Genomic DNA, 23,655 nt, shown 5'->3' with positions numbered 1-23,655 from the left:
TTTTTGTTATGGCGCAATTTTGGGCGCAATCATGCTCGTTAAGTCGCAAACTTACAACAAGAAAAAAATGACAGAGAAAGAAGCTACAACAATAGACAGTAGAACATTCAAACACTGAACAACCAAAGGGTGTTACAAATATTTTGTGTTCCCTCCAACAAATAATAATGTAGCAGTTACACAAAGACAAATTTTTTTTTTAAGTTTAAATAAAATGTTTTTCACAATAATCTTTTTTTTTTTCTTTAATATGCTTTAGGACCGTCACATAATTGTGATTTTTTATATTAATTTTTAAACCTACAAAAAGGACCAACTGTGTAAGATTTACCCTTGTGAACCAGGCAAAATTAAAATTTTTGCCTGAAATTCTGGGGCAGGAGTCTGCGCTTTTTGTAGGGCTGCTTTTGTGTGCCAAAATGACAAACTTGAGTGCGACAATTGATAATTTTGGGGCAACTACGCTCTATTTGATGCAAAAAACATACATAATATCACACATTGCAACACCATTATTGATACATATTGGGGGAGATTTATCAAAACCTGTGCAGAGGAAGAGTGGTGCAGTTGCCCATAGCAACCAATCAGATTGCTTCTTTCATTTTCCACAGGCCTCTTTAGAGGCCTGTGGAAAATGAAAGAAGCAATCTGTTTGGTTGCTATTGGCAACTGTCCCACTCTTCCTCTGCACAGGTTTTGATAAATCTCCCCCATTGTTACTAGTCCTGTCTTCTATCAAGTTAAATCTGTGCCTAGCCCACATGCCACTGTCTAGATTGGTTAGCTCCAAAGCATTTTCTTCAAGGGGATTGTAAGGTTAAGAGGGTATTGCAGGAAAAAACTTTTTTTTATATATATCAACTGGCTCCAGAAAGTTAAACAGATTTGTAAATTACTTCTATTAAAAAAATCTTAATCCTTTCAGTACTTTTTAGCTGCTGAAGTTGAGTTGTTCTTTTCTGTTTAATGACACGTCTCTCGGGAACTGTCCAAAGTAGAAGCAAATCCCCATAGCAAACCTCTTCTACTCTGTGCAGTTCCCGAGACAAGCAGAGATGCCAGCAGAGAGCACTATGGCCAGACAGAAAACAACAAGTCAACTTCAGCAGCTGATAATTATTGGAAGGATTAAGATTTTTTAATAGAAGTAATTTACAAATCTGTTTAACTTTCTGGAGCCAGTTGATTTATATATATATATATATATATATATATATATATATATATATCAACTGGCTCCAGAAAGTTAAACAGATTTGTAAATTACTTCTATTAAAAAATCTTAATCCTTTCAGTACTTTTTAGCTGCTGAAGTTGAGTTGTTCTTTTCTGTTTAATGACACGTCTCTCGGGAACTGTCCAAAGTAGAAGCAAATCCCCATAGCAAACCTCTTCTACTCTGTGCAGTTCCCGAGACAAGCAGAGATGCCAGCAGAGAGCACTATGGCCAGACAGAAAACAACAAGTCAACTTCAGCAGCTGATAATTATTGGAAGGATTAAGATTTTTTAATAGAAGTAATTTACAAATCTGTTTAACTTTCTGGAGCCAGTTGATATATATATATATATATATATATATATATATATATATATATATATATAAAAGGTTTTTCCTGGAATAGCCCTTTAAGTTGCAGAAGGACCGCCTTTTTAGTCAGGGAACCTCACCTAAATGCGCTTCTCAGACTGCCTATTCACAGTTTACCACAAAAGTGGAGTGGACTTCTACTGTCGCTTTACCTACAGTCACCACCTGTGAGATCCTTGTTCGATTAGCTCCAGTAATTAGGACATTAAGCTAGAGCAGTGATCCTCAAACTGTGGCCCTCTAGATGTTGCAAAACTACAACTCCCAGCATGCTTGGACAGCCAACGGCTGTCCAGGCATGCTGGGAATTGTAGTTTTGCAACATCTGGAGGGCCACAGTTTGGGGATCACTGAGCTAGAGCAACAGAGAGTCACACATCTGTCTACACCTGCATCAGACATATTCATGTACTTGTGCAAGACGCACCAAATATAATGTTCTCAAAAGTATATCTGCGAATGGAGCTCCAATTCAAGTGACAGTGACTAGAATCCTCATTCACCATAATCCTTAAATGGGCACTGTCAGATTCAAAAACTTTGTTGTACATCTTGACAAAACATGAATATTTCTAATATACTTCATAAGAAAATTTTATTTCCTTTTTATAGAAATCATGGCTTATACAGTCATGGCCATAAATGTTGGCACCCTTGAAATATTTATAGAAAATGAAGTATTTCTCACAGAAAAGGATTGCAGTAACACATGTTTTGTTATACACATGTTTATTCCCTTTGTGTGTATTGGAACTAAACCAAAAAAGGGAGGAAAAAAAAGCAAATTGGACATAATGTCACCCCAAACTCCAAAAATGGGCTGGACAAAATTATTGGCACCCTTAACTTAATATTTGGTTGCACACCCTTTGGAAAAAATTACTGAAATCAGTCGCTTCCTATAACCATCAATAAGCTTCTTACACCTCTCAGCCGGAATGTTGGACCACTCTTCCTGTGCAAACTGCTCCAGGTCTCTCTTATTGGAAGGCGCCTTTTCCCAACAACAATTTTAAGATCTCTCCACAGGTGTTCAATGGGATTTAGATCTGGACTCATTGCTGGCCACTTCAGAACTCTCCAGCACTTTGTTGCCATCCATTTCTGGGTGCTTTCTGACGTATGTTTGGGGTCATTGTCCTACTGGAAGACACAAGATCTCGGACGCAAACCCAGCTTTCTGACACTCGGCTGTACAGTGCAACCCAAAATCCGTTGGTAATCCTCAGATTTCATGATGCCTTGCACATATTCAAGGCACCCAGTGCCAGAGGCAGAAAAACAACCCCAAATCATCATTGAACCTCCAGCATATTTCACTGTAGGTACTGTGGTCTATCTTGGTCTCATCTGTCCACAAGACGTTTTCCCATAAGGATTTTGGCTTACTGAAGTTCATTTTGGCAAAATGTAGTCTTGCTTTTTTATGTCTCTGTGTCAGCAGTAGGGTCCTCCTGGGTCTCCTGCCAGAGTGTTTCATTTCATTTAAATTTTGACGGATAGTATGCTCTGACACTGATGCTACCTGTGCCTGCAGGACAGCTTGAATATCTTTGGAACTTGTTTGGGGCTGCTTATCCACCATCCGTACTATCCTGCGTTGATACCTTTTATAAATTTTTCTCTTCCGTACATGCCCAGGGAGATCAGCTACAGTGCCATGGGTTACAAACTTCTTGATAATGTTGCGCACTGTGGACAAAAGCAAATCTAGATCTCTTGAGATGGATTTGTAACCTTGAGATTGTTGATATTTTTCCAAGTCCTCAGACAGTTCTCTTCTCCTCTTACTGTTGTCCATGGTTAGTGTGGCACACACAGACACACAATGCAAAGACTAAGTGAACTTCTATTGCCCACACCTGTTACTTGTCCCAGGTGAGTTTAAAGGAGCATCACATACTTGAAACAATCTTATTTTTCCACAATTTTGAAAAGGTGCCAATAATTTTATCCAGACCATTTTTGGAGTTTGGTGTGACATTATGTCCAATTAGCTTTTTTTCCTCCATTTTTTGGATTGGTTCCAATATACACAAAGGGAATAAACATGTGTATAGCAAAAAATGTGTTACTGCAATCCTTTTCTGTGCGAAATACTTCATTTTCTAGAAAAATTTCAGGGGTGCCAACATTTACGGCCATGACTGTAAAATCATGGCTTTGTCCAAGCTGAAGCACAGGCATGGACAAAGTCCAGTAAGTGAGGGAGGGCTAGCGTTCCTCTATGCTCTGTCCTGTCTGCTAGCACTCCTCTGTGATCTCTCCTGTCTGATAGTACTCCTCTGTGCTTTCTCCTGTCTGATAGTACTCCTCTGTGCTCTCTTCTGTCTGACAGCACAGAGGAGTCCTATCAGACAGGAGAGAGAACAGAGGAGTCCTATCAGACAGGAAAGAGCACAGAGGAGTGTTATCAGACAGGAGAGAGCACAGAGGAGTGCTATCAGACAGGAGAGAGCCCAGAGGAATACTATCAAACAGGACAGAGCACAGAGGAGTGTTATCAGACAGGAGAGAGTACAAAGGAGTGCTATCGGACAGGAGAGAGCCCAGAGGAGTGCTATCAGACAGGAGAGAGCCCAGAGGAGTACTATCAGACAGGAGAGAGCACAGAGAAATATACTATCAGACAGGAGAGAGCCCAGAGGAGTACTATCAGACAGGAGAGAGCACAAAGGAGTACTATCAGACAGGAGATAGCACAGAGGAGTACTATCAGACAGGAGAGAGCACAGAGGAGTATACTATCAGACAGGAGAGAGCACAGAGGAGTACTATCAGAAAGGAGATAGCACAGAGGAGTCCTATCGGACAGGAGAGAGCACAGAAGAGTGCTATCAGACAGGAGAGAGTACAGAGGAGTACTATCAGACAGGAGAGAGTACAGAGGAGTGCTAGTCCACCCTCACTCACTGGACATTGTCCAGGCCTGTACTTCAGTTTGGACAACACCATGATTATATAAACCATGATTTCTATAAAAAGGAAATGCAATTTTGTTAAGAAGTATATTAGAAATATTAATGTTTTGCCAAGATGTACAATATATATATATTTTTGTATCGGACAGTGCCCATTTAAACTCCACCAAAGTTGTCAGCTTCATTACAGAAAAGGTTGTGGTACACTGAGGCACTTTTGGTGACAACATTCAGCTATGTGACAATATGCTCTCTACTGACACCCCTTTCCGTGCCAGGAACTGTCCAGAGCAGCATAGGTTTTCTATGGGGATTTTCTCCTACACTGGACAGTTCCTGATACGGGCATCTGTGGACAAGACAAAAGAGAAATTCAAAGAGATAAGAATTTCCTTTGTAGCATACAGCTGCTAAAAAGTACTGTAAGGGCAAAGATTTTTTAATAGAAGTCATTTACAAATCTGTTTAACTTTCTGGCACTAGTTGATTTAAAAAAATATATATATACTCCTTTAATTTCAAATTAATTGCCCATTCATTTCAATGGAATTCCTGAAGCAGAAATTCTGCTGTGTGCATGGGACAGCGGTATCCTGTTCAAGTGTTCTGGCTATAAATTCAGCAGAATTTTCATGCAAAATTCCATGCAGAAATTCTGGCGTATGAACATAGCCTTAGAAACAAAGGGGTGGGGAATATGTCCAAGGTTCATGGGCAGAGGCATGAAAAGGTCTTTCTGTAGTTGGTTGGGGGGGAGGGTAAAATATGGCACCTGTTTTGATTTGCATTGGGATTCCTCTTTTAAATGTGTCATTGCAACTCACAGCAGCACAGAGAATTTTCAGCAATGGACTGCCACTGCCATAAAAAAAAACTTAAGGCCTCATTCACACTACGGAATTCTCGCGGAATTCCACGAGCAGAATTCCGCAGTGTGAACTTAATATTAGTGTGAATGGGTCTCCGCGAGACCCGTTCACACTGCAGAATTTCCGCGGCAGACAATTCCGCCGCTGAAATTGTTCCGCGCAAAGAAAGAACATGTTCATTCTTTGCGCGGATTCCGCAATCACTGCATAGCCGTCACTGGTGACGGCTCAGTGCCCCACGGCCCTAGCGCTGAAGTATGTTTGGCGGCGGCCGCCAGGCAGAATCTCCGCTCGCGGAATTCAGCCCGCGAGAATTCCGTAGTGTGAACATGGCCTAAAGGAGAAGTCCAGGTTTGAAAAACATATCCCCTATCCTAAGGATAAGGGATACGTTTCAGATCACGGGGGTCCGACCACTGGGACCCCCCGCGATGTCCCGTTTGGGTCCCGGCTCTCCGGCCAGATAGCGGGTGTCGACCACTGCGACATGCCCCCTTGATACAGCGCTATGGCAGAGTCGGAGATTGCCAAAGGCATCGCTCCAGCTCTCCCATTCAGTTGTATTAAGGGGGCGTGTCAGCCGCCGCTTTGCTACGTGCTCGTCACGCCCCCTACCCGCAGACTGCCGGGGCCCAGCAGTCGGACCCCCCGCGATCTGAAACTTATCCCCCCCCCCCCATCCTTAGGATAGGGGATTAGTTTTTCAATACTGGATATCTCCTTTAAAGTCCTAATGTTTCGTTCTAGCTTTTTTTAACCCTTTCAAGAGTTAAATCTTTTTCCAGCACACAGCTAAAATAAATAGCTCAGGTCCCATAGTTCTGAGACAAATTGTTCTGTCTGGGGTTCAGGAACATTAATATTTTCTCAGGACCCCCAGAGAGCAGCTTTATGTAATAGGCTGAACGAAGCGGGAACAGCGTTACAATCCCTGCTATTTCAGAAGCCATAAAAATAAAAAAAAAGGTTGCCAACATTTTTTACCATTTTCATAAGTATCGGCGATCTGTGAGACATTGTGAAGGAATAAAAAGAAAACTATAAACTAAAATATAACACAAAGGACTGAAAATCTAAGTTATTCCATTTCAGATCCTGGAGGGGGGGTGGGGGGGGGGGCAATGTAAATGGCCTTTATCATGCACATATGGGAGTGGAGGGCTCAGATTACAGCACAGTCCCCCTTCTCCTTCACTTTTTCTAAAGTCTAAAATGTTGTGTCTCCACAGAAAAGCGGCTTCTAGCAGGAATCGTCTGTGAGGAGGAAGAATTCAGGGACAATTTTCAGGTTGGTGAAACTTAACTGGAAACATTTGGCGTTGTCCGCGGTGTCTGGACTTTATTCTTCTCTTAACTTTACAATGTCTGGAAAGAATATCACTTTATAGACATAGAAAAAAAAAGGAAGATAATAAATAAGAACACTGGTCGCTGGTCACAGATGCTTCAGCTAGCCAATAGAACACATATAGATGCAGCAGAGCTGAGTTTGTCATTCTGCGCAACTCATAGTGGTATCGCGATTTGGTATCTGTGGAGTAAAGTAGGGCTGCAGGTAGTATTAACGCATTCTTTATATCTGTGTTTCCCAACTAGGGTGCCTCCAGCTGTTGCAAAACTACAACTTCCAGCATGCCCGGACAGCCAAAGGCTGTCCGGGCATGCTGGTAGTTGTAGTTTTGCAACAGTGGAGGCCCCGCGGCTGTATACTCACATAACAGTTTGATGACAAACTCAATTCTCCTACATCAGATAATATAGGTGTCAGTATATAAGGTATATGTGCATAGACAGTGTGAAACTGCGCTGTCTTGGAAAAGATATAAACAGAAGTGGGTGGGGATGGTAGTGATATATACAGATGTAGCATAGCTGAGTAGGTCATTTGCCACAATTGATGATGAAATCCCAATATATATTTATTTACAGTAAGTAATGATAGAAGTACCCGAAAGATTACGAATTCAGTTCTGCTCCGTCTGTGTTGTTTTATTCCAGGTCTGTATTTCTAAATTGCCTATTATATTACATTATAGGGTGCCAGTATATATATATATATATATATATATATATATATATATATATATATATGTACAAAGATCCCTGTGGAGTATGAGAGCAGTCTGATAGTATTTATATATCCCAATATAATATAATGGCTCCTGGAACGAAGAAATTATAGGGAGGCGCTTGGCACGGTACATTGTACAGAGTAAGCACCATGCCAGAAAAAGAGCTTTGGACACAAGGGATCTACTTGTGTCCATTATTCTACTATATATACACACACCTGGCCACCAGGGATCATATATTGAATATACAGTATATAACTTATTACTGTGTAGATACACCATTAGATAGATATACCATTAGAATGGAGCTACAGTATAGACCACTGCCCATCATGGACCGCATATTGAATATATATAACTTATCATTGTATACACCATTAGACTGGGGCTACAGTATAGACCACTGACCATCATGGACCGCATATTGAATATATATAACTTATCATTGTATACACCATTAGACTGGGGCTACAGTATAGACCACTGACCATCAGGGATCATGTATTGAATATATATAACGTATCATTGTATACACCATTAGACTGGGGCTACAGTATGGACCACTGACCATCAGGGATCATGTATTGAATATATATAACTTATCATTGTACACAATTAGACTGGGGCTACAGTATAGACCACTGACCATCAGGGATCATGTATTGAATATATATAACTTATCATTGTATACACCATTAGACTGGGGCTACAGTATAGATCAGTGACCATCAGGGATCATGTATTGAATATATATAACTTATCATTGTATACACCATTAGACTGGGGCTACAGTATAGACCACTGAACATCAGGGATCATGTATTGAATATATACGGTATATAACTTATCATTGTATACACCATTAGACTGGGGCTACAGTATAGATCACTGACCATCAGGGATCATGTATTGAATATATATAACTTATCATTGTATACACCATTAGACTGGGGCTATAGTATAGACCACTGACCATCAGGGATCATGTATTGAATATATATAACGTATCATTGTATACACCATTAGACTGGGGCTACAGTATAGACCACTGACCATCAGGGATCATGTATTGAATTTATAAGACATATCTTAATACCATCATGGGCCACATATTGAATATATATAACATTGTATACACCATTAGACTGGGGCTACAGTATAGACCACTGACCATCAGGGATCATGTATTGAATTTATAAGACATATCTTAATACCATCATGGGCCACATATTGAATATATATAACATTGTATACACCATTAGACTGGGGCTACAGTATAGACCACTGACCATCAGGGATCATGTATTGAATTTATAAGACATATATTAATACCATCATGGACCACATATTGAATATATATAACTTATCATTGTATACACCATTAGACTGGGGTTACAGTATAGATCAGGGATCATGTATTGAAATATGTGACATATCATTGTTCCATCATGGACTATGCATTAAATATTTACGACTTATCATTGTATATACCATTAGTCTGAAGCGAGAGTATAAACCATAAGCTACCAGAGATCATGCTTTGACTTTTCCGAATTCTCATCATTAGGCTAGGGATTACTGCCTTCAGAGGTCATCAGTTGAATATATGATTTATCATTTTTTATATGCTTAGATTAGGGCTACTGTATATACCACCAGTCAGCAATCTAAACGTACATCATATAATTCATTAGGCTGGGTATCACTGCCTGTATATTACCACTAACCACCAGGGGTCATACACAGAACGTATGAGTTATCATTGAATATATCATTACATTGCTATCATATAAACAAAACTTGGCACACCACTTTAGAATTGAATCAAGGTGAATTTATTTGAAATCCAAAACAATATGTATTACATTGCTGCTACCAGGGATCATATTTTGGATTTATGACTCAACTTTTATATCAATATATTACAGGCTGCTTGCTTTATAAACATTGCAATGGCTAGGATGCCAAGCGTACTGATCAGTCAAAAGGACTGCATACGTTTTTATACAAAAACACTGTCTTCCTAGGCATCAAGGATATAAATATATTTAAAGGAAAACTGTCAGCCTGTTCACCCACACTAAATCCTTATAGTGTGAATGAACAGGAGTCCAAAGAGGGGTCACTTACTTACATATGTCCAGTAGGTCCTGAGATATGTCCCCCGGAAGATCCTCTGCTAAATTCAGTGAATTGTGCACAGGGGGCGGGGCTCCGCCCACTAAATTTACATATTAATTTGTCTGGAACTCTACATCCTGGTGAAGTGGAGTCACAGACAATGAATATGTAAATTGAGTGGGCGGAGCCAATTCACTGAATGTAGCAGAGAATCTTCTGGGGGACATATCTCAGGACCTACTGGACATATTTTAGTAAGTGACCCCTCGTTGGACTCCTGTTCACCCGCACTATACCACAGTGTATTGGGTTTAGTGTGGTGAACAGGCTGACAGTTTTCCCTTAATAATTAGATAATTTGATATGTATACTTTGTACAGCTCTACCATAAATGCATAAGAATTTATATAATATGATACTTTCTAAAGAATCCAATATTATCATGTGTACCTAACTATAGAGTAGCCCTGTTAGGGTATTATGATTTTATCATTATGGGAACATGAATTGCATTCTCTTATGAAATATTTTTCACCATCTCTGGTAATAAAATATTATTTTAATAGTATTGTGTGAAATAGTCATAAAGCTGTATGAAATGTTTGGTCCAGTGTATGAACTGTATACCATTAGACTGGGACTACAGTATATATCATTGGCCACCAGGGATCCTGCACTAAATATTGAACTGTGGCTTCTGTACATTCCATCGACCAGAAGGGATCACGTATTCATTTTATATACCATTCCACTGCCACCAGGGATTATGAATCTCATATATATATATATATATATATATATATATATATATATATAATACCCACTGACCCCATGTGCTTTTTGTACACCAGGAAATGGTTAGTAAATCAAATCATATTATTAATCTAAAAACTGTAACTGTATATACCACTCTCTACCAGGATATTTCACTCCATGTTGTATGTTATTAAAGGGGTACTTTTTTTTTTTTATCAACTGGTGCCAGAAAGTTTAACAGATTTGTAAATTACTTCTATTAAAAAATCTTACTTATTAGCTGCTGAATACTACAGAGGAAATTCTTTTCTTTTTGGAACACAGAGTTCTCTGCTGACATCATGACCACAGTGCTCTCTGCTGACATCGCTGTCCATTTTAGGAACTGTCCAGAGCAGCATATGTTTGCTATGGGCATTTTCTCCTACTCTGGACAGTTCTAAAAATAGACAGAGATGTCAGCAGAGAGCACTGTGCTCATGATTCAGCAGAGAGTACTGAGTTCCAAAAAGAAAAGAATTTCCTCTGTAGCATTCAGCAGCTAATAAGTACTGGAAGGATTAAGATTGTTTAATAGAAGTAATTTACAAATCTGTTTTACTTTCTGGCACCAGTTGATTTAAAAAAAAAAATCCACTGGAGTACCCCCTTTTTTTTTTACATTTTATATTCCCTTACCCTAGCAGTGCTCTATAGATGCTGTATATAGTGCAACTGCTACTAGAGGGTGATCAGGAGCTTACTATAAACAGTATGCAGCAAGCTCCTAGGCTCCACCTAGTGGTAGTTGTATAAAAACAGTATTCTATCATTTAACTTAGTGTTCACCTACCTATAGCTCTCCAGCTGTTGCAAAACTAAAATTCTCATCATGCTATAACAGCCTTGTAGTTTTGCAACAGCTGGAGATGCACAGGTTGGGATCACTGAAGTAACTTTTTATGTCTTTGCAGAGGATTTGGAGCTGTGTGTAAGAAATGAAATAATTCACTTTAATGTTCCATTGTCTTATATCCTCAGGTACATTGCAAATCGTCTTATTGTTCATCTGATGATTTTGTATCCGCTCAGTTTCCAACATGAGTGAAATGAAACAAGTGGGATTTCTGAGCTTTTTCATTTTGCTTATACAATGCACAAAACCTTCCTTGTCTCAGGCCAATTGCTTAGATGTTATGTGCAAGCCCCTGGAAAACTGTATATTGGAGGTGATGGAGGAGGGGTCCTGCTGCCCATCATGTGCACAGTTTGGGTGCCCCTGTGAAGGTTACCAGTACTATGACTGTCTCAGTGTTGGATTTCAAGGTGGGAAAGTTCCCGAAGGCGAGTCTTACTTTGTCGACTTTGGCAGCACAGAGTGCACCTGTCCCTCTGGAGGCGGAAGAATAAGTTGCCATTTTATACCATGTCCCGAACTTCCACCAAATTGTATTGACATCATGCAGCCAGCAGATGGGTGCGTACAGTGTGGTAGGATAGGTTGCATTCATGGTGAGGAGAAGTATGAAGCCGGGCACACTTTTCACATGTCACACTGTAAGTTCTGCCATTGCCCCAATACAGGGGGGGAGTTAATGTGTTATGCCGTGCCTGACTGTGACATGGAAGCAGATAACAACACCCATCTCATGGACACCACCGAGAGTGATCCAGAGAGACAATATGACTATCCCTACAGCCACGAACAGGACCCTCTGGAGATTGTGGAAAAAAACAACAATTACAAAAGAAACGCCCTGCAAGATCACTCTAAATTGGATTATGAAGATGTCACTGATGAGGAGGTAACCACCTTGTCAACCACTACACAGGTTATCAACCTAGTGGAATATACCACAACCCAATACTCAACACATCCTACCACCCAACCGTCCACCATGGCCTACACCACAGATAGCAGCACCACCATAGCTCCATTGACTTCCACTGAAAGTAAGGTTACTGCCAAGACCACCATCCAACCAGATGTCATAGAGGCAACCACCAGCCAAGCTACAACTACCCAGCTAAGAACAACAGAGGAAAATAAAGCATCATCTATTGAAAACAGCACTGAGAAAGGCAAAAGTCTGGAAATAGATCCTCAAATAAACAAAACACAGGATTTGGATCCAGCAGTAAATAAAGATGATTATCCTGAAGAGGAAAAGGAAGAAAATGTTTTCTCCACAACAGTGAAAGCAATAGTAACATCTGTTCAGTGGAGCCCAAGTCCCTCCGTGGAGCCACAGGTCACGTTCCCTCGTCTGGGTGAGCAAGGGGCCCCGAAGGACATTCTCAATCAATCAAGAACACATGATGGTAAGATGGTGTTTACACGTGGAGTACAAACCACATTGAGTTACAGTATATAGTTACATAGAAATCCTAAGGCATAAGGGCACCCTGGGACTTTCCAGACAGTTCAGAACTATAATTCCTGAAATTGTAAATAGTGTACAGGCGGGAGGGGCTCTGGTGCCAATGTCAATATACTGAAATCCTGATCCTAAGAATCTGAGTCAACCCATTAGGTCAAGAGGAGAGTTCATAAAGATGAGCATATTGGTCTTATCTAAGCCATTGGAGAACACAGGATCCATATATGTTTATGCAGAGTCGCTCCTTGGCCACGTATTACTGACTCCTGCCTCATAGACTTCCTAAGCTGGCCATACACATAAGATAACTGTTGGGCGATGGCTTTATTTTCCGATTCCCTCCCCCATACATATTCATCCTGAGCTTATATGTGCACTAAATGGGGAGAAAGCTGGTGTCAGACACCCTTAACAAAAGATTATCTTTACAAGAACAACAAAATTGGGCATTTGAAAACCAAGAGCCCAGCCCCACCCCACCCAGGACTGCTCTGCTGTCTGGATAGAGTTGGGAGGGCCCCATATATGTTAGCTGGTCAGTCAGTTTCACCAGAATTGGTGGGACTCGGCCAACACTTACCTAATGTGTATAATTAACTTTAAAAGCAGAAAACCCTCCAAAGGAGTCCTATTGTGTCACAATAATTACTATAAATTGGCCGAGGGGGCTACTGGAAAAGGGGTGAACCATATAAGTTTAGTGTTTAAGCTGCCCAGTGGGCACCATTGCCATGGGGGGACTTGAGATTGATTCATTGAGACTTGCTGAGTGCCTTGTGCTTTATTCCATGTAAATATCAGTTTAGTCGATCTCGTCTCTGTAGAAGAATTTTCTTTGTGGAATTTGTGTAAGCACAGTAGTGTCCCAGAACGTATTATCTCTGTAGATAAAGATTGTGTAGACGTCAACATCCTGCATGATCAGAGCCGCCCTGCTGGATGGGTGATGTTATCAGGGGTCCAGTTATCTGACAGCGGGAAGGAAGGGCTCCCTGGAATGTCAGAACCATCTGCTCACTATCTGTGCATCATAAATATGGCGGTTCCTATGTCTTACTTATGTCATCAGGCGTGCTGCATGTCTGTTCATGTGACTGGATAACATCAATGGTGGTTTCCATTATATCCGCTTTATCTCTTGGGAAAGTTCTATTGCATTCCATAAAAACTTTCTTTTGCGTTTTATGTCATAACATCACAGCATTACCATAAAGCAAAGGTCTTTCATCTTTAGTCTCTACATACCTCAAATTATTGAATTATACAAGAGGGGATATGTATTCTATGAACATAACACCCCCCCCCCCCCAGCCCAAAAAAATAAAAAAGATTCCTGAAACATTATGGTGTCCACAAGGTTCTGACCCAGCTTCACGCATATCCTATAGGTCTGCAAATAGTTACACTAGTGCTTATATATCAGTGTCAGTCTGGTTCCGGAATTACGTTCATGGGGGGGCATGAAATACTTGCTTTGATTTTCTATCAACCTTCTGGCCTCTTTAGCTCTTGGTATAGCAACGGAACACTATTATTCCCTGTTATCAGCCGTTTTAAGGCAGAAAAAACATTGCAAGGGAAAGTGTACACAGCCATTTTTAGGACAGGTGGATAATATCCATTGTAACTTACTTTCTTATCTGTTATTCTAGGCTGGATAGAGGTTAACTGTAGGATAGTGGAATATATTCAATCTGCCATCAGGAGAGAGTTGTAAGGCACCCAAACACATTAATGTTGACTGAATCCATAGATTTTTGTTGGACCAGCAAACCATTTAAAGCTCTCTCCAAATGGCAGATGTTGGGGAAGATGAAAATCTGGTTGTTTGATTTTAACCCCTTATGGACCCAGACAGTTTTCAGTGTGGGACCCGGGCATTTTTTGCACATCTGACCACTGTCACTTTAAGCATTAATAACTCTGGGATGCTTTTACCTTTCATTCTGATTCCGAGATTGTTTTTTCATGACATATTCTACTTTATGTTAGTGGTAGATTTTCGTCGATACTTGCATCATTTCTTAGTGAAAAATTCAAAAATTTCATGAAAAAATTGAAAATTTTGCATTTTTTTTAACTTTGAAGCTCTCTGCTTGTAAGGAAAATAGACATTCCAAATAAATTATATATTGATTCCCATATACAATATGTCTACTTTATGTTGGCATCATAAAGTTGATATGTTTTTACTTTTGGAAGAAATCAGAGGGCTTCAAATTCAGCAGCAATTTTCAAATTTTTCACAAAATTTTCAATATCGGAATTTTTCAGGGACCAGTTCAGTTTTGAAGTGGATTTGAAGGGCCTTCATATTAGAAATACCCCACAAATTACCCCATTATAAATACTGCACCCCTCAAAGTATTCAAAATGACATTCAGTAAGTGTGTTAACCCTTTAGGTGTTTCACAGGAATAGCAGCAAAGTGAAGGAGAAAATTCAAAATCTTCATTTTTTACATTCACATGTTCTTGTAGACCCAATTTTTGAATTTTCGCAAGGGGTAAAAGGAGAAATAGTCCCCCAAAATTTGTTACCCAATTTCTCTCAAATAAGGAAATAACCTCATATGTGTATGTCAAGTGTTTGACTGGCGCAGTAGAGGGCTCAGAAGGGAAGGAGAAACAATGGGATTTTGGAGAGGGAATTTTGATGAAATGGTTTTTGGGGGGCATGTCACATTTAGGAAACACCTATGGTGCCAGAACAGCAGAAAAAACCCCACATGGCATACCATTTTGGAAACTACCCCCTCAAGGCACGTAACAAGGGGTCCAGTGAGCCTTAACACCCCACAGGTTTGACTTTTCGTTAAATTAGGATGTGTAAATGAAAAAAAAAATTTCACTAAAGTGCAATTTTTTCCCCAAATGTACCATTTTTACAAAAGGTAATGGGAGAAAATGCCCCCCCCCCCCCCCCAAAAAAAAAAAAAAAAATTGTAACCCCATCTCTTCTGAGTATGGAAATACCCTATGTTAGGACCTAAAATGCTCTGCGGGCGAACTACAAAGCTCAGAAGAGAAGGAGCGCCATTGAGCTTTTGGAGAGTGAATTTGTTTGGAATGGAAGTAAGGGGCCATGTGCATTTACAAAGCCCCCCGTGGTGCCAGAACAGTGGACCCCCCCCCCCCCCACATGTGACCCCATTTGGAAACTACACCCCTCACAGAATTTAATTAGGGGTGCAGTGAGCATTTACACCCCACTGGCGTTTGACAGATCTTTGGAACAGTGGGCTGTGCAAATGAAAAATTACATTTTTCATTTTCACAGACCACTGTTCCAAAAATCTGTCAGACACCTGTGGGGCGTAAATGCTCACTGCACCCCTTCTTACATTAGGTGAGGGGTGTCATTTCCAAAATGGGGTCACATGTGGGGGTGGGGGGAGTCCATTGTTCTGGCACTATGGGGGCTTTGTAAACACATGGGGCCTTGAATGGTGCACTCTCACTCCTGAGCATTGTTGTGCGCCCACAGAGCATTTTACGCCCATATGGGGTATTTCCGTACTCAGGAGAAATTGCGTTACAAATTTTGGGGGTCTTTTTTCCCTTTTACCACTTGTGAAAATAAAAAGTATGGGGCAACACCAGCATGTTAGTGCAAAATATTTTATTTTTTTACACTAACAGGCTGGTGTAGCCCCCAACTTTTCCTTTTCATAAGGGGTAAAAGGAGAAAAAGCCCCACAAAATTTGTAGTGCAATTTCTCTTGAGTACGGAAATACCCCATATGTGGCCCTAAACTGTTTCCTTGAAATACGACAGGGCTCCGAAGTTAGAGAGCGCCATGCGCATTTGAGGACTAAATTAGGGATTGCATAGGGGTGGACATAGGGGTATTCTAAGCCAGTGATTCCCAAACAGGGTGCCTCCAGCTGTTGCTAAACTCCCAGCATGCCTGGACAGTCAGTGGCTGTCCAGAAATGCTGGAAGTTGTTTTTTTGCAACAGCTGGAGGCTCTGTTTTGGAAACACTGCCTTACAATACGTTTTTCCTTTTTATTGGGGGGGACAGTGTAAGGGGGTGTATATGTAGTGTTTTACCCTTTATTATGTGTTAGTGTAGTGTAATGTTCTTAGGGTACATTCGCACTGGTGCAGGTTTACGGTGAGTTTCCTGCTAGGAGTTTGCGCTGCGGCGAAAAATTTGCTGCTGCTCAAACTTCAAGCAGGAAACTTACTGTAAACCCACCCGTGTGAATGTGCCCTATACATTCACATGGGGGTAGGGGGGGGGGGGGAACCTCCAGCTGTTTCAAAACTACAACTCCCAACATGTACTGACAGACCGTGCATGCTGGGAGTTGTACTTTTGCAACAGCTGGAGGCACACTGGTTGGAAAACCTTCAGTTAGGTTCTGTTACCTAACTCAGTATTTTCCAACCAGTGTGCCTCCAGCTGTTGCAAAACTCCCAGCATGTACTGATCGCTGAAGGGCATGCTGGGAGATGTAGTTATGCAACATCTGGAGAGCTACAGTTTAGAGACCACTGCACAGTGATCTCCAAACTGTGGCCCTCCAGATGTTGCAAAACTACAAATCCCAGCATGCCCAGACAGCAAACAGCTGTGTGGGCATATTAGGAGTTGTAGTTTTGCAAGATCTGGAGGGCTACAGTTTAGAGACCACTGTATAGTGGTCTCAAACTGTAGCCCTCCTGCTGTTGCAAAACTACAAATCCCAGCATGCCTAAACAGCTGTCTGGGCATGCTGGGAGTTGTAGTTTTGCAACATCTGGAGGGCTACAGTTTAGAGACCACTGTATAGTGGTCTCAAACTGTAGCCCTCCAGATGTTGCTAGGCAACTCACCGGCTTCTGTAGGATCCAGTGAGCCAGCCGCACGTCATCGCCGCCCACCGATCTCCACCGTCGATCGTCGCCACCGGATGGGTAAGTGGACTTCGGCACCGGTCCTCCTCGGTTTCCCCTTTCTTCCCCGCCTATTGTGGGTGGGCAGAACGGGGAAACCGAAAGTTAACCCCCCACCCTCGATCTGCTATTGGTCGCCGCGTCTATACGACCAATAGCAGTGATAGGAGGGGTGGCACCCCTGCCACCTCACTCTATCCCTTCAGGGGGATCGTGGGTGTCTTGGACAACCCTGATCCCCCTTATTTTCCGGGTCACCGGGTCACCATAGACCCGTATGACCCAGAATTGCGCAAATCGTCGGTGTGAATTCACCGGCGATTTGCCGCGATCGCCAACTTGGCATTTGTGCGGGGTGCCTGCTGATCGATATCAGCAGTCACCCTGGTCCGGTCCCACGGCCGTACATGTACGTCATGGGTCCTTAACTACCAGGGTCCCATGATGTACCGGTACGACATGGGTCCTGAACAGGTTAAAGGGGTTATCCAGGAAAAAAACTTTTTTTTTATAAATCAACTGGCTTCAGAAAGTTAAACAGATTTGTAAATTACTTCTATTAAAAAATCTTAATCCTTTCAGTACATCTCCTCTTCTTCTCTGTGCAGTTCCCGAGACAAGCAGAGATGTCAGCAGAGAGCACTGTTGCCAGACAGAAAACAACAACTCAACTTCAGCAGCTGATAATTATTTAGACCATTGAAGTGGATGTGGTCCATTACTTCCTATGCACGTGTGGTAACCACGGGGAACATTAAAGGAAATCTGTCAGTAGTATCACCTGCACTAAACTTGTCACACAGGCTTGTAGTGCAGGTTATGATGATTAAAATGGTACTCACATTGTCCAGATTCGTGTTTTTCTATTTATGCTAATGAACGCCTTGGGGCATAGGCGGAGCTCCGATCCAAACTTGGGGCACGCTGACGTCATCTTCGCCAGACAGCAACTCTGCCCAACTCATCAATATTCATAACCCCCCTCCCTGCTCCTTCGCCCGCGTTAGTGTACGGCGCATGCGCTGCTTACTGTGTACTCCCGGAATCGGCATACCCCTTGGCTTCACTGCCGCAGCAATCTTTGATAAGAAGCCGGGGGGGATGCAGTTTCCAGTTCACAGTAAGTGGCGCATGCGCTGTACACTAACACGGCGCTAGAGCAGGGAGGGGGTTATGAATATTGATGAGCCAGGCAGAGCTGCCGGCCCAGCAAAGATGACGTCAGCGTGCCCTAAGCTTGGATCGGAGCTCCACCCATGCCCCAAGGCCCTCATTAGCATAAATAGAAAAACACGATTTGCAGTGGAACGGCTAGGCGAATCTGGACAATGTGAGTACCGTTTTAATCATCAGCATAGCAATGTCTAGTAATAGCAAAACTTTGGAAATATGCACACTTTGCTGACTGACTGGAATACTCGAGCAAGTGCAGAGCAATGAGATATTGCTCTGGCAAAAGCCAGGCTTAAACTCTTTGGTTTGGGTCCAGGACTAGGGACTACTCCTGCAACCACTGGTTGGGAGGATCATGCGACCAAAGCATCATTCATCTGGGTACAGCAAATGTGGAATTTTTCACATTCTGTAATACCTCTGTTTATGCAGTAAATATAATGCAATGCATATAAATTTGCCACATCTAGTACATGTTTGCATTGTGCATAACCTTTTACTCTCAGTCACATGACAACTTCTTTTGGAAAGTAGCTGGAACAGTTGTACTGGGACACTACACGTGAATACATGGGGCAAGTTGCCAAAGCGAATGTGCCTCGGAGGACACAATAGTAATCTAAATCCAGCCTCATGTGTATGGCCAGCTGAGGACAAGCAGGATACAATCAATTGCCCCTATCATCAGGCATTTTAGTCGGAGGAAGGCTTAGTGCACTCTGTTTTCTCTTGTTACTTCTTGTTATGGTATGTTCACACATTCAGGCATTTATTGCAATAATTTAATACAAAACCAGGGACAGATAAATGGAGAACATGTGTAAAGAAAATACTAAATCTACTCCTCTTTTTAAATTCATTTCTGGCTTTTATTCTCTAACTGTAATTAAAAACCTGACCGTGTGAGCACACCCTTACTTGACTAGGGGAGATTCTAGCTGCTTGGTCCTCACCAACCCCACTTCCCAAAACCCCAACCCATTAATGACATACACAGTGTTTTGGTGCAAAGCCCAGAGCAGCCCAATTATAACCTTCCGAAAAAACCCTACGCAATAACTCCGCCCACTCCCTATTTGGATACAGGTCTAAGAAGGTCTCCATCCTTCCCACCATCACCGGAGTTGCCCCTCTTGAAATCAGAATCCCCGCCCTTTCCTCTGCCTTTTCTAAAGCAGAGGGACAAGCCATGATTTCCCCCGCACCCAGAGCGTTCATGCCTAAAGCGGCACTCCGCGTCCCGAAAGGACTGCGGCCCACTCTGTGGAGCGGCCATGAGCCGCATCCACAAGCCTTTATCCTTGTGGTCCCACCGCAAGGAAGGCCGCCCAGCCATCCGCTGCCTGAACTGCTTGTCGTATCGCAACCACGTAGGGTTGCCACCTTTCCCTCAGAAAAATACCGGTCATGGGTGTGGCTATGTGGGGGTGGAGCTACAAAAGGGGAGGGGCCAGATTGCACAGGGGCTGAGGGATCAGGGGTTTAAGAAATGGCATGGGGGATGGGAGGGGGGTTTAAGAAATGGCATAGGGGATTGGAGGGATACAATATATATGTGGGGGGAATTTTCCTATATCGCACAAAAAAAATTACATTTAGAGAATACCTACCAAAACCCTATTTATGCCAGCAGCGGCGGAAGTGGTGGTGCGCGACAGCAACGCTGGCTCTCTCTGATGACGAGTGACGTCCCCCTGCGCAACATCAGATAAACAGGCTAATCAGACAGTATCACACATGACAGGATTAGATGCACAGGCTCAGCAGACAGTATCACACATAACAGGATTAGATACACAGGCTCAGCAGACAGTATCACACATGACAGATTTAGATGCACAGGCTCAGCAGACAGTATCACACATGACAGGATTAGATGCACAGGCTCAGCTCACAGTATCACACATGACAGGATTAGATACACAGGCTCAGCAGACAGTATCGCACATGACAGGATTAGATACACAGGCTCATCAGGCAGTATCGCACATGACAGGATTAGATACACAGGCTCATATACCACATGACAGAATTAGATACACAGGCTCAGCAGACAGTATCGCACATGACAGGATTAGATACACAGGCTCATCAGGCAGTATCGCACATGACAGGATTAGATACACAGGCTCATATACCACATGACAGAATTAGATACACAGGCTCAGCAGACAGTATCGCACATGACAGGATTAGATACAGAGCGCAGCAGATAGTTTCATACATTAAAACATTAAATCAGTGTTTCCCAACCAGGGTGCCTCCAGCTATTGCAAAACTACAACTCCCAGCATGCCCGGACAGCCAAAGGCTGTCTGGGCATGCTGGGAGTAATAGTTTTGCAACAGCTGGAGGCACCCTGGTTGGGAAACACTGCATTAAATACACAATTTTGCAGAGAGGTCTCACCAGTCTCTTGTCTTCACTTTCTCCTTTCCCCGGGCGGCTCCAGGTTAAGGAATGTCTGGGGTTGAGGAGGAATGGGGTGGGCAATTATTTATCCCATGGGGCCACATGAGAAACTAAAAATATTGTGGAGGGCCGGGTAGTTTTTCCCCAGATCAGGCAGCATAGTTGTCCCCCAGATTAGGAGCATAGTTGTCCCCCAGATTAGGAGCATAGTTGTCCCCCAGATTAGGAGCATAGTTGTCCCCCAGATTAGGCAGCATAGTTGTCCCCCAGATTAGGAGCATAGTTGTCCCCCAGGTTAGGAGCATAGTTGTCCCCCAGATTAGGCAGCATAGTTGTCCCCCAGATTAGGAACATAGTTGTCCCCCAGATTAGGAAGCATAGTTGTCCCCCAGATTAGGAGCATAGTTGTCCCCCAGATTAGGAGCATAGTTGTCCCCCAGATTAGGAGCATAGTTGTACCCCAGTTGTCCCCCAGATTAGGAGCATAGTTGTACCCCAGTTGTCCCCCAGATTAGGAGCATAGTTGTACCCCAGTTGTCCCCCAGATTAGGCAGTATAGTTGTCCCCCAGATTAGGCAGCATACTTGTCCCCCAGATTAGGCAGCATAGTTGTCCCCCAGATTAGGCAGCATAGTTGTCCCCCAGATTAGGCAGCATAGTTGTCCCCCAGATTAGGCAGCATAGTTGTCCCCCAGATTAGGCAGCATAGTTGTCCCCCAGATTAGGCAGCATAGTTGTACCCCAGTTGTCCCCCAGATTAGGCAGCATAGTTGTCCCCCAGATTAGGCAGTTTACCCCCCCCCCCCCCCTACACACACACACACACATATATACACAGACACATAGAGACACATACACAGACACATGTATACAGACACATATATACACACAGACACATATATACACACAGACACATGTATACACAGACACATGTATACACAGACACATGTATACACAGACACATATATACACATACACATATATACACAGCAGTGGCGTTGCGACCCGGGTGCGGGGGGTGCGGCCCGCACCGGGTGACACCAACCTAATGGGGTGACACCAAGACGCTCCGTAGCCGCACCCCCCCAGCTACACAGACACTACCTCCCCCATCGGTGCCCGACCGGCCTCCCATCCGTCAGCACAACCCCCCCCCCCCCCCCCCGCGCTGTGTGTGCCCGTCCATCAGCAACCCCCCTCTTTCTCCTGCACTGTGCGCCCGTCCATCATCACACACCCCCTCACCTTCACCAGCATTGTGCCCGGCCTCCGCTCCCACGTCTGCGCCGGCCTGACGTCACACCGTATGGCCGCGCAGGAGGACGTCAGTTACGTCACTCGCACGGCGCCCGGTGAGAAGGAGCGCTGCGCTGGATGGGTGAGTGTGTGTGTCTGTCTCTATCTATGTTTGTGTGTGTGAGACTCTGTGTGTGTATGAGACTCTGTGTGTGTGTGACTGTGTGACTCTGTGTGTGTGTGTGTGTGTGACTGTGTGCATGTGTGTGTGACTGTGAGTGTGTGTCTCTCTGACTGTGTGTGTGTATTTGTGTGTGAGTCTCTCTGTGTTGTATGTGTTTTTTTTGTGTGTGTGTGTGGGGGGGGGGGGGGGGGGGGGGGGTATAACCAGCAATCTATTGTGGGGAACCTGCGGCCTAATGTGGGGAAACTACTACCAAGTGTGGGGAGTGTATGCTACCTTATGTGGGGAGTGTATGCTACCTTATGTGGGCAATCTGTGCTACCTAATGTGGGGAATCTGTGCTACCTAATGTGGGGAATCTGTGCTACCCAATGTGGGGAAATTGCTACCTAATATAGGGTAACTGGTACCTACCTAATGTGGGGGAACTGGTACCAAATGTGGGGAATCTATGCTGCCTAATGTGGGGAATAGATGCTACCTAATGTGGGGAAACTGCGACCTACCTAATGTGGGGGAACTGCTGCCTACCTAATGCTCCCCCCCCCTGGCAGTAGCACCCTCATCATCCACCAGCAACACCCCCCCCCCCCCCCCAGCAGCACCTCCATCAGCAGATCCTGATGGTGGATGATGGCGGTGCTCCTGCCAGGAGGATGATCCTGCCGATGGATGATGGGGATGATACTGCCAGGGGGGATGGCTAGTAGCACCCTCATCATCCTCCAGCAACACCCCCTGAGTAGTAGCACCCCCATCATCCACTAGCAACACCACCAATACCCCCCTCCCGTGGTAATAGCATCAGCTAACGGATGTTGAGGGGTGTTACTGCGGTTGTGGTATTATATTCAGAGGGTGCACTGTATGGCAACGTTATATTCAGAGGGCGCAGTTTGTGGTAGTATTATATTCAGAGGGCGCAGTTTGTGGTAGTATTATTAGAGATGAGCGAACTTGCAGTAAATTCGATTCGTCACAAACTTCTCGGCTCGGCAGTTGATGACTTATCCTGCGTAAATTAGTTCAGCCTTCAGGTGCTCCGGTGGGCTCGGAAAGGTGGATACATTCCTAG

The 23,655-nt window shown here is 43.3% G+C and overlaps 2 protein-coding genes across 5 annotated transcripts in view; one reads left to right on the top strand and one right to left on the bottom strand.

Annotated features, from left to right (window-relative positions):
- Window positions 1-22,465, bottom strand: part of LOC130276134 (troponin C, slow skeletal and cardiac muscles-like) — an 88,067-nt gene extending 65,602 nt beyond the window's left edge. The window contains exons 1-4 of one of the 3 annotated variants that reach the window (XM_056525064.1): window positions 22,406-22,446; window positions 21,158-21,212; window positions 20,359-20,442; window positions 6,688-6,763 (exon numbers count right to left, since the gene is read on the bottom strand). In XM_056525064.1, the coding sequence (XP_056381039.1) occupies window positions 6,688-6,696 (9 nt within the window). In that variant the 5' untranslated portion in view covers window positions 6,697-6,763; window positions 20,359-20,442; window positions 21,158-21,212; window positions 22,406-22,446. Of the gene's footprint in view, window positions 1-6,687; window positions 6,764-20,358; window positions 20,443-21,157; window positions 21,213-22,405 lie in introns of all 3 variants that reach the window. The other 2 variants (XM_056525062.1, XM_056525063.1) reach the window with 2 other exon arrangements.
- LOC130276132 (fibulin-2-like) overlaps window positions 1-23,655 on the top strand; it is a 162,804-nt gene that overhangs the window by 63,295 nt on the left and 75,854 nt on the right. For both annotated transcript variants that reach the window (XM_056525059.1, XM_056525058.1), the window contains 2 exons: window positions 6,613-6,671; window positions 11,353-12,633. In XM_056525059.1, coding sequence (XP_056381034.1) covers window positions 11,412-12,633 — 1,222 coding nt within the window. In that variant the 5' untranslated portion in view covers window positions 6,613-6,671; window positions 11,353-11,411. The remainder of the gene's footprint in view (window positions 1-6,612; window positions 6,672-11,352; window positions 12,634-23,655) is intronic.

The sequence above is a fragment of the Hyla sarda genome, chromosome 6 (assembly GCF_029499605.1).
Source record: "Hyla sarda isolate aHylSar1 chromosome 6, aHylSar1.hap1, whole genome shotgun sequence".
NCBI lineage: Eukaryota > Metazoa > Chordata > Amphibia > Anura > Hylidae > Hyla > Hyla sarda.
This window is presented reverse-complemented; position numbering and strand designations above follow the sequence as displayed.